Raw genomic sequence first — 12,483 nt, forward strand, 5'->3', positions numbered from 1 at the left:
TCAGCATGTCCTCCTGGTGATCGTTATACTTATTATTAAGACCACCATTGAGATCCTCCTTGAAGGCCTCATTTATGTGTGAGCGCCAGGTGTTGTCTCGCGCTCTAAAATCCATAGTTCCTGAATATAGAACTGTGAATAACACAGAAACAAAACAGATGAAAAAAATATTCATAAAACAAATGGGGGAAGACATATTACCAACCATCATTAGGTGCAAGTGCACATATATTCCCCCATAATTGGAAATATTAAAGGATCTACTCCTACATAATATGCAAAAGATGTGGAAACCACACAATGGAGTTTTAGAAATCCACTTAATTTATTGAAAAATTATTTAAGATTACAAAGAGACAAAACTCTATATAGTTGAAACAAAGTAGCAAAAGAGACGACTGACAAGGAGGTAATAAATCTCAGAAGGTGGGGACCAGAAAACTGCAAAAAAAAGTTTTTTCCCATGTTAAAGGGCAGTCTGGAGGAACGCGGACAAAATACTGAAAGTAAATATATATTCCTATGAATCCGCCTCCCGCAGGCCAAATATCCCATAAATCCTCCCTGGTATACAGTGGCTATCCACTTAAGGTACTGTGGGTCCCTATCATGTATCCCACAAGAAAAAAAAAAAAATCGCACCAATAGTATTTACCTTGGGAACGCACAGAGTGGTATCTAGCAGCCTTCCCGATATCCAGGCGGAATCAAGCAGTTGCTGGTCAGAGGCCCGACGCGCGTTTCGTGATCCTTTTTCAAGGGCCACCACACGTTGTCTGATTACACCCGAGGGGCTCATATTTATCTAAAGTTCCCACCACTGCGCACGCGCCGCCAGCGGGACCCGGAAGGAATCCACAGTTGTAGCCCATGTCCTGGGTACATCTATGTGTGGTGGCTCTTGAAGCACTGACTCCAGAAGCAGTCCACACCTTGTGACTCTCCCCCAAATTTTTGAATGGCTTTTTCTTAACAATCCTATCAAGGCTGCGGTTATTCCGGTGCACCTTTTCTACTACAATTTTTCCTTCCATTCAACTGTCCATTAATATGCTTGGATACAGCACTCTGAACAGCCAGCTTCAGTAGCAATGACCTTTTGTGGCTTACCCTCCTTGTGGAGTATGTCAATGACTGCCTTCTGGACATCTGTCAAGTGAGCAGTCATCCTCATGATTTTGTAGTCTACTGAACCAGATTAAGGGACCATTTTGAATGCTTAGGAAGCCTTTGCAGGTGTTTTGTGGTAATTATTCAAATTTTCTGAGATAATGACTTTTTTAATTGGCTGTAAGCCATAATCAATAACATTAACAGAAAGAAACAATTGAAATATATCATAATGTTTATAAAGACTCTATATAAATGTTTCACTTTTTGTATTGAATTACTGAAATAAATTAACTTTTTGATGATATTCTACGTTATTGAGATGCACCTGTATATTGCATCTCCCTGTGTGATTTTTTCTTAATGGTCAACAAATTATAATTTTCAAGTAGAACATTTCTAAAACATCTAGGTATGATAATGGATTCCACCCGTGTGATTTTTGTGATATTCAAAAAGATTGCATTTGTATGTAAAATATTTCCCACATTCTATCGTGAAACAGACTTCTCCCCTGTGTGAGCTCTCTGGTGTCCAGAGATTTTTGGATAAAATATTTCCCACACTCAGAATAGGAATACGGCTTCTAACCTGTGTGAGTTCTCTGATGTAAAACAAGATCTGATTTCTGTGGAAAACATTTGCCACATTCTGAACATAAAAATGGCTTCTCTCCAGTGTGAGTTCTCTGATGTATAACAAGAAGTGATTTCTGTGCAAAACATTTCCCACATTCTGAACATGAAAATGGCTTATCCCCTGTGTGAGTTCTTTGATGTACAACAAAACTTGATTTATGTGCAAAACATTTCCAACATTCTGAACATGAAAATGGCTTCTCTCCTGTGTGAATTCTTTGATGTATAACAAAACGTGATTTCCGTGCATAACATTTCCCACATTCTAAACATGAAAAAGGCTTCTCCCCTGTGTGAGTTCTCTGGTGTGCAACAAGATCGAATTTCTGTGGAAAACATTTACCACATTCTGAACAAAAAAAGGGCTTCTCTCCTGTGTGAGTTCTCTGATGTATAACAAGAAGTGATTTATGTGCAAAACATTTCCCACATTCTGAACATGAAAATGGCTTCTCCCCTGTGTGAGTTCTTTGATGTGAAACAAGATCTGATTTCTGTGGAAAACATTTCCCACATTCTGAACATGAAAATGGCTTCTCTCCTGTGTGAGTTCTCTCATGTATAACAAGAAGTGATTTATGTGCAAAACATTTCCCACATTCTGAACATGAAAATGGCTTTTCTCCTGTGTGAGTTCTTTGATGTGTAACAAAACGTGAATTATGTGCAAAACATTTCCCACATTCTGAACATGAAAATGGCTTATCCCCTGTATGAGTTCTTTGATGTACAACAAGATCTGATTTCTGTGCAAAACATTTCCCACATTCTGAACATGAAAATGGCTTCTCTCCTGTGTGGATTCTTTGATGTATAACAAAACGTGATTTATGTGCGAAACATTTCCCACATTCTGAACATGAAAATGGCTTCTCCCCTGTGTGAGTTCTTTGATGTTCAACAAGATTTGATTTCTGTGCAAAATATTTCCCACATTCTGAACATGAAAATGGCTTCTCTCCTGTGTGGGTTCTTTGATGTATAACAAAACGTGATTTATGTGCAAAACATTTCCCACATTCTGAACAGGAAAAAGGCTTCTCTCCTGTGTGGGCTCTTTGATGTATAACAAAACGTGATTTATGTGCAAAACATTTCCCACATTCTGAACAGGAAAAAGGCTTCTCCCCTGTTTGAGTTTTCTGGTAACGAAAAGACTCTGAAGAAAATCTTTTCTCCCCTGTGTGAATTTTTTTAGATTCTAAAGTTGAAAATGACGTTTTTACTGTAGGAGCATTTCTATTTTGAATGCTTGTTTTGTGACTTATATTTTTCTTAATAGTCTGAGATAAATCAGAAGGTAGGACCTGTACAAAAGAATGAGATGATACATCTTTGCTTTGGAGAGATGATCCTATATCTGGAGCCATGGCATTCACTTCAGTTATATCTTGTGTGATATCAAGGTCATCGGATTTAAAAACTGAAGAGGTCAGTTGTATCTCTGATCTCCTGGTACAGACATCTGCCAAGAATAAAAATTATTTTTTAATATATAAAAATGAAAGGATACGATTTATAAAATAGCTAAAGAAACTGCAAGTTATGTAGCAATCTATAATTAGAATAATTATTTACTGAAACAAAAAATGTTCATAATTTAATACTAGACCTCAAAACAGGAACCAGTAGACCATGATGTTCAACCCTCTTTTTTTCATTTTGCCTCCCATATATTGGAATAATAATCCACCAAATAATGTTGTCTGGCTAAAATTATACCAAAAAAATGAAGGGTTTCCACATTAGTTATAGCTGAACGACTCTTGAAAAGCAATATGGCTGCATAATCCAATCCAGGAAACTGCAAAAGCCAAATGTTCTTGATGCTTCTCAGCGTTGCAGTGGCCCAAACACTGTTACTATCCACGTTTGGCATTGCCACAGGGAAGAACCCATATAAACATTTACGGTTTATGTGTTTCCTGAAGCCTAAGGCCATGTGCGCACTGGGAAATGGAATTTTCTTGAGAAAATTCCGCATGCTCTCAAAGATTACCGCACCCGCGGTAAAAAACCGCGGCAAACCGCACCCGAAAACCGCATGCGGTTTGCCGCGGTTTCACCGCGGTATTGTTCGCGGTATTGCCGCGGTTTTGCTGCGTGCGGGTTGGGATGTGCTTTATTGCATTCAATGCAATAAAGCACATTGAAAAAAAAAAGTCATTTAATTCTGAGATAGTAGATAGATAGACATAAGAATAGATAGAGGGATAGATAGATAGACAGACAGATAGAGGGATAGATAGAGGACAGATCGCTGCATTTCCCACGGTCGGCAGTGAGTTCACATTACCAGCCGTGGGAAATGACCGGTAATTACCTCTGCTGTCTGCTGCATTCATTCAGCGCTGTGTCTGTGACACATCGCGGCTGGATGTCAGCAGTGCAGGACCCTGTGGATTATGCCGGAGCTGTGTGGATTACGCCGGAGCTTTGGTGCGGGAGGGGTTAATAAAAGGGTGAACGAGGCTTGTTTGTTTTATTTAAAATAAAGGATTTTTCGGTGTCTGTGTTTTCTTCACTTTACTTACGGGTTGATCATGTCAGCTGTCACATAGACGCTGCCATGATCAAGCCTGGAGTTAATGGCGGTGATCCACCACCATTAACCCCTTGTTGTATTACCCTGACCGCCACTGCTACACGGCGGCAGGAAGAGCCGAGGACACGCCGGTGCTGCCGCATATTGCATGCGACAGTCCCGGGGCAGCTGCGGCTGATATTCTCGGCTGCGGGAGGGGGAGTGAGGCGGGGGACATTAACCCTGCCCCTCTCCCTCCCCAGCCTGAGAATACCGGGCCGCCGCTGTGTGCTTACCTCGGCTGGACGGTAAATATGCAGCGGAGCCCACGTTCTTTGTTTTCTATATTTCCGTTTTCTTTCTATGTGTGTTCTATGTGTCTGTGTTCTATGTCTGTGATGTCTGTGTGTGTGTGTGATCTGTGTGTGTTTACTCTCTGCACGGCTTCCTCTTCCTGTAATGACATCACTTCCCTGCAAAACCGCAGACAGGCGATGTACATTACCGGAGGTAAACCGCGAAATACCGCAGGGAATAACGCAGGAAAACGCAGTGAACTGCACAGAATTTGCTGCCTGCGTTATTCCCTGCGGGATTTCACGATTAACATTGGAGTCAATGGAGTGAAATCCCGCAGCGATGTGCGGAAAAGAAGTGACATGCACTTGTTTTTGCTGCGGGATTCCTGCAGCAAAACATGCAGCTGTCAAATTCCGCCCAGTGCGCACAGGATTTTTTTTCTCCATAGGATTTGCTGGTGATTCACTGCAGAGATGTTATGAACATTTTCTGCAGCGAAACATGCAGCAAATCCGCGAAAAATCCGCGGCAAAATCCGGTACGTGCGCACATAGCCTAAGCTGGGTGCTATGTAGGAAGTATAATTACATATTTGCAATTTTGCCTCTAAAACATCTACTCTGTGCTAATTTCCAGAGACTGCCTCTGGAGTCAAAAATAGTAATTTACACTAAAGCAGAATACGGTAAATGCTATTTATTGACTATATGTTGTGGTATCACTATTTGTTTTAAGAACATCCAAATGCAATGTTTGAAACACATTTCAAATTAAGAAATAATGTTTGGAACACCATTCTAAGTCTGAACTGGGTGCAAAAACCTAAAAAAACTTCACCATATGGAGAGAAGGTATGCAGACCAGTGATTATGTAAGGGGGAATACATGTAATAGCAGAAACTGCTGTGTGAATACATACTGTCCTGAAAAATACAATAGCTATATGTGAAAATGAAAATGTAACAATGGAATCTGCATAACTACTATGAACATATGAAGAAAGATAAATTTAGCTATTGAATTGATCAATGCAACAGAGCCTCAAAACCTCTTCACTGTATTCTCTTACATTGGATTACAATTTCAGACTTTTTTTTTTTTTTTTTTTTAGTGAACAGGAAACAAAATCAATCTTAAAATTACAACTAAGATAAAGCACAATGTGTCACGAAAAAAATCTCAGAAACACTGGGATAAGATTCAGCATTACAAAGGTGTTATCATGTAAAGTGACAGATGTCAGATTGGAGAAATGGGGCCTGGATAGGAGCAGAAAACTGGCTGCAGTGGAAAGCCATGAAATAAGAGCGGCTTTGTACTAACTACTATAGAGAAACTGTGACTATAGACAATAACACATCTACTAAAATGACCGCCCTCCACCCGACAGCCTTCACCGTCAGTGATTTAGTAACTAGAGGTGACACATCTGGAGTAATTACAGTATGCGGCTCGGGGGCTCTCGGCAATCCAAACTATTGTAGGGGCCAATATCTTCTGTCAGATGAATTTCTTGAATAAATATTAGACATTTAGAGAGAACTTTTTAACATAGTCCAGTAAAGCGGAGTTGTACTCATTTAAGATGGACTATTGGAGCTACTATGAGTTCTGGCCAGAAAAGTATTAGTGCTCCCCATTTCAGGAGCGATTGTGCAGTAATCTGAATTCCTTAGGATCGGAAACATAATAGAATTCATGACGATCCTGTAGATGTAACTGTATTTTAGATCCATCAACCACGCACAGCTTAGCGATTTATCATGGCAGCGGTGTCATGTTCTTGTGTAGTTAATCACAATCCTCTTTGAAGGAGACGAGTGGGATTGGAGAGAACATCTGTGCTCTATCCCAACAAAGCAGGACCTGGAGACCATGTTTAACAGACTATAAGAGACTCTGACTGGGGCTCTGTATTCTGTTAAACAGGACATCACGCAAGTGGGCATCAGAGAGGATAACCTAGAGTCTGACACAACGTCTTTATAGCTATCAATAGAGGACTAATATCTTATGTCTGAACATACCACTCAGATCCAATCTAACATTCAAAGATGACAGAGAACCGTCACAGATGAAACCTGCTCCGTATTTGTGGCCTGTCTGAAGAAATCTCTTCCCTTATGTGGGAGAAAACCATTAATACTTTATCCTATGATTTACTTGGGAGGAAAGAGGACTAGCTTATGGAAATGGATATAATTCACAGGGCTCTTGGTCCCAAATCCACCTTGCCCTGAAGACCATGTGATGTTGTGTCCTGCATTCATTTTTACAAGGAGAAGTAAACTATTTCACAAGCTGCAAGATCTAAAAAGAACATATAATTGGAAGACTGTGACATTGTTTTCCTCCCACATCTGGCCAGGAGCACACTACAACTTCATAAAGCCTGATGAGCACTCGATTACTTCAAGACCAAGGGGATCTCCTACAACTGGGGAGGGGGTGGGGGGGGTTTCTCATTTCAACTTTTTGCAAAAAAAGATGGGGGCTCCGCAGAATTCAAGAACTTGGGGGACCTCCCGACCAACTTATCTACCTTTGACTTGCCTCAGATCCATCTGCCAGAATGGCCGGCACTTCATAATTTACCTCCTTTGATCCTACATGCTAATTGGGAAACAGAGCTGTCACCAAAATCACAACGCATATCCCTCAGTGATGGGTGTGGAAACACGGGGTCAGTGGGTGCTCTCGTCCGCTGGCCCGGCCGCCTTTAGAAAGACAGCGTGGCCCAGGGCTCATCCCAACTGAACGCTGATCTCTGTAACCGTGGGCGGAACACTACTCAGACAACACAGGGTGAGGGAATCACAATATTAAGACTTTATTGAATCCCCAAACAATTAACGGCACATAACACATAACCAGCAAAACACACAAATGTAACAGGCAACAGAGTCTCATCCTTCCGCTGGCTCACCAGAGCTTAGAATGTCCGTGCTTCAAAGCTTCCAGGGCTACTTACTCCAATCCAGCAGCACCCCGCTTTTGGCAGGCACCCACCGAGACTGGAATAACGCTAGATTTAGGATGCTGGCTGAGGTCCGCAAAGTCTGTAGCCAGGTGACCAAATTGTCCCAACCTGGGTTTCTTCCTTAAGTAGTCTCTGGTATGATGATATAATCCTGGCAGCCGAAGTCGAAATCCCTAGACTGTGGATATGGTCTCCAATCGGAATCGAAGTCCCTAGATTGAAGCCATGTAGCCAAGTGATCCTGGAGTCGGAGCCAAAGTCCCTAGACAGAGTCCACAAGGCATCCTGGTTATGATCCCCTAGCCAGCTCCTAAGAGCTTAGACTGGATCATGCACATTTATCAACAACTGGTGACTTAAAGAAGTCCCTTTTTATAGCCATAGCCTTCCCTTCGGATATACTGTGCCCTTATCGGATTGGTTGTACAACATTGCTTCTCTTATTGGATGAATTTCAAGCTGCATGGATAATGTTCATTTAAAGGATGGGGATAGAAAGACTGAGGATATTTACATGTAGTCTGAAATGCACAGACTAGACAATGGCTACTGAGGTAATTTACATTAGATTAGCAATACACAACTACATTACAATGATTGCTCAGAAGGGTCTGGCAGACACAATAGTTTAGCAAACATGAGTTAACACACAGAAGAACAATACGTCTAGCTAATGTAAGAAATTTAACCCACAAGACACATTGAAAAAATCTGTGTCGTCACATTCCTCCCCCTTCTTAATATTAGCCAGACAGGATAGGCTTCTGATCATCCTTCTCCACCTGTCGGGAAAGCCCATTCGCGTTTCCATGGTTGTTGCCCTGTTTATGGGAGATGGAAAAATTATAGAATTGTAACGCCAGATTCCACCTGAGCAAGCGTCCGTTGTCCCCGACAGTGCGATTTAGCCAACTCAATGGATTGTGGTCAGTGAGGACTGTGAACTCATTGCCATAGAGGTAGAGCTGCAATTTTTTCAGGGCCCAGACTATAGCCAGGCATTCTTTTTCTATGGTGACGTAAGCCCTCTCTTGGTCCAACAGTTTCCGGGAGAGGTAATCTATCGGATGTTCCTCACCGTTGTCTCCCACTTGGCTAAGTACAGCTCCTAGTCCTGTGTCCGGTGCGTCTGTTTGGACAATGAACCTGCGACGGAAGTCAGGAGCAGTCAGGACGGGGCTCTGGGCCAGCCAGTCTTTCAACTGGAGTAACGCAGTTTCACATTCTGGGGTCCAGATAAGGTTATGGGCATATCTTTTGGTTGTGAGGTCAGTGAGCGGTTTTGCTACAGTACTGTAATTGGGGATAAACTTTCGATAATAGTTTGCGGTTCCTAGGAACGCACGGACCTGTTTTTGATTGACCAGGCGTGGCAACTGGGTAATGGCTTCTACTTTTGCAGGTTCGGGACGAATGCACCCACTTCCCACCCGATGTCCCAGGTATAGCACTTTGGCCATCCTTATTTGGCATCTGTCAGATCGGATGGTGAGCTGGGCTTTGGCTCCCCTCTGTAGCACCTAGGACACATGCTGAACATGCTCTTCCCAAGTGTCGCTGAAGATAGCGATGTCATCCAAATAGGCCTGGGCATACCCATGACATCCCTCTAGTAAATGGTCTACCATCCTCTGGAAGGTGACCAGGGCATTTTTCATCCCAAAAGGCATACTGGTAAAGTCAAATATGCTAAAAGGGGTTATGAAGGCCGATTTCTCTTTTGTGAGTGGGATCTGCCAGTATCCCTTGCTCAAATCGAGGGTAGATATAAACAGAGACCCCCCTAACCTATCTAGTAGTTCATCCACCCGGGGCATGGGGTAAGCATCTGTAATCGTGACCTCATTGAGCCGTCTATAGTCCACACTGAAACAAGTACTCTTGTCCTTTGTTGGCACCAACACAACACTGGCAGCCCATGGGCTATGGGAGGGAACTATGACTCCCATATTTAACATGTCATCCACCTCGGCCTTCATCATTGCCAACACAGGAGGTGTCACCCGGTAGGCGGGTTGCCTTAGTGGGGTGGCTGCCCCTGTGTTGACATGATTCTGGACCAGGGGGGTTCTACCAGGCTGACTTGTGAACAGGGATTCATACGTTCTGAGTATGTCTGATATCTGTCGCTTTTGTGATGGACAAAGCTGCTCCCCCAGTGATACATCTTTTACCCCCATTTCCCTTTTGGAGTCCACGAATAGATCTGGGATCTGGTCCAAGTCTGGACAACAAACTGCTAAATTGGTGACCTCTCGTTCCTCATAAGCTTTTAGCCTGTTGATGTGGTAGGTACGCTCACGAACACCTGCTCGATGCAGGGCCACGGTGTAGTCCGTAGTGCCACATTTCTTGGTAAATGTAAATGGACCCACCCACATGGCTTGCAGATTGTTTATCCGTACCGGTACTAGTACTAGGATCTTCTGTCCACAGGCAAATTCTCGGAGTCGGGCAGTGCGGTCGTAAGATCGTTTTTGCCTTTCCTGAGCCACTTCTAAATTCCCATGGGCTAACGCCATGAGGGGCTGCATGTGTGACGCCCTGGGAAAGCCAGGGGTCACAGGTCACAACACCACACGCACCCCACATTCCCTGCAGGTACACCAGCTAACCTAAAATCCTTGTTGCCTTCCTCCAGGGGCTGGTGTCCACACCAGGGGGTGGAGCCAGGCGGTTGGTGTCCGCCCACCAAGGAGTTCACAGCCCTGGAGGCAGGAAGAACCAGGCAGATGAGTGGAGGGAAGTGAAGGAGTAAGGAAGTAAGAGTAGTGACAGGACAAGTGAAAGTGACAGAAGGCCTGAAGTTGGTCCGTGGCTGTGTGCCCGGACGGAGTCAGCAAGGTCAGCAGACGGCGGTGAAGGTCTGCAGTGGGACTGTCTGGAGGTTGCTGGAAGGACCACGGATGCTGTGTGCCCGGTGGTCTGGAGCAGTATACAAAGGGCAGTCAGCACCAGGGCAGGGGCCTTTTGGATCCCGGCAAGGCTTGGAGTCGCCGTAAATTGCCAAATCCGTTAGTGAAGGGGACGTCTGTCTCCCAACAAGCAAGTCCTGATTGAAGGCAAAGGTCCAACCTCAACGGGGAAACACCGCCACCGCCAAGGCACCAGTTTCCCAGGGCCGGCGCCTGCGGGCAAGAGAGTGGCTCCTCTGGTCCAGATTGTAGCCGGGGAGCGGGTAACCGGTGGGAACCCATCGCTACCAGACATTTCATAGGTACAGGGAAGAGACCGTCACCGCTGACTGCAGGGAACCGCAGCACCGTGAACCGTCCGAGGGACCCGTCCAACCAGCCGTTTGTTTACCTAGAACTGTGTCGTGTTTACTGGCTGAGTGAGTACCACAGTGCCGCAAGGCACAGCGCTGCCCCTGCGCCCCTGCACCTCCACGGGCCCCATACCCGGCTGCCCACCATCTCAAGTCCATCCCTGGGCCCCGGGAGCACCACTACCCCTACCCACGGAGGGGCACATCAACAACTGGCTGCTCCGCACCACCACTCCCGGGCCTCCCATACAGAGCAGCGGTGGTGTTAACGAGTCACCACAACCGTGGGTGGCGTCACGGACAATAAATCCCCAAAACACCCAAACAACCCCCCTTTTCACTCACGGGTGAGGAGTGCCGCTCGAGAACCCCCGGGATCCGGCCCACCGCTCGAGCCACCACTGAGCAGCAGCAGCCGGACCCGAGCAGTGGGGGTGAGCGCAGTGCTGACACCCTCCTCCCCGCCCGCGACAACTTGGCGTCACGAACAGGATCCTACCGCTCTGCCGTTGGGTAGAGGTGCGCCTTGTGACCGCCGGAGGTATCCGGCTGAAAATTTCCAGAAGTCGCCATCTTTGGCGCGAAAAGTTCCCGCTCGAGCGTCTTCTCGAGCAGCAGAGGCGCGAAGGCCAGAACTCCGCCCCGATAGGGGAGTGGCCGGAAAGAAGCTAAGGGGGACGGAAGCAAGATGTCTGCGCCCGACGGAGCCGCTGGAGGAGCGGCGGTCGCAGCCGCAGTGGCACCCGCGGATGGGAATGGGCCTGCCCAGGCCCCGGCCGCAGTGGCGGGAGGTGCCGCGGTCCCCGCACTCGCTCAGGTCATGCCGTTCTCCTTGCCCTATGCGCCCGGAGCTACCTGGCTGCCGCAGTATGATGGGAAACCGGATGCCTTACAGGCCTTCCGGAAGAAGCTTGGCCCGTTGCTGGAGCTGTACTCCCTGACCGATAAGCAACGTGCAGCGATAGTGCTGGGCCAGCTAACCGGTGCGGCTGAGCAGGAGGCGGAGACCTGGGCCGAGGGGGACCGGCTCTCTGTAGCCACCATCTTTGAGAAGCTACAGACTGCCTTTGAGACCCGGACTGAAGCTGAGCTGAGGATGCAGTTCTACCAGTGCCGACAACGGACTACCGATAGCATTCGAGACTATGCTTTACGGTTGCAAACCGCCCTCCGCACGCTAAAGCGGGTGAATCCTATTAATGAGGCGGATAGCAACAAGATGTTAACAGAGCAATTTGCGCAGGGGATGAGGTCCCCTGAGGATCGTAAACAACTCCGGCTGTGGGCCCTGGAACACCCTGATGTGGACTTTGCCGTGTTAAAGGAGCGGGCCATTAAAGCACTACAGCCCCCGGCCTCCGAAGCCCTGGAGCCAGCCCCGTGGCCCATCGAGACGGCTCCTGTGGTGGTGGCCCCTGCCCTACCAACCTCTTCCACATCCACCGCCCCAAGCAGCACTATGGAGGAGCTGGCAGCCCAGGTCCGTCGCATGGACGGAGACCTCGCCAAGATCCTTGCCGCACTGCAACCGTTGACCAAATCTCAGCCTTCAGCACCGATACAGCTTGCCGACAGCCCTGAAGATGTCCCCTGGATGCAACGGAGAAGTGCTAACCAACCGCGGAGCAGGCCTCCAACCTGCTACAAGTGCCGTAAGCCTGGG

At 46.4% G+C, this 12,483-nt stretch overlaps 1 protein-coding gene across 1 annotated transcript in view; it reads right to left on the reverse strand.

The window, feature by feature from the left end:
- The window catches only part of LOC142259289 (uncharacterized), a 101,961-nt gene that overhangs the window by 81,529 nt on the left and 7,949 nt on the right, over positions 1-12,483 (reverse strand). The window contains exon 4 of the mRNA XM_075331767.1: positions 1,702-3,213. Within this exon, the coding sequence (XP_075187882.1) occupies positions 1,702-3,213 (1,512 nt within the window). The remainder of the gene's footprint in view (positions 1-1,701; positions 3,214-12,483) is intronic.

The sequence above is a fragment of the Anomaloglossus baeobatrachus genome (genome assembly GCF_048569485.1).
Source record: "Anomaloglossus baeobatrachus isolate aAnoBae1 chromosome 5 unlocalized genomic scaffold, aAnoBae1.hap1 SUPER_5_unloc_6, whole genome shotgun sequence".
In the NCBI taxonomy this organism is placed as follows: Eukaryota; Metazoa; Chordata; class Amphibia; order Anura; family Aromobatidae; genus Anomaloglossus; species Anomaloglossus baeobatrachus.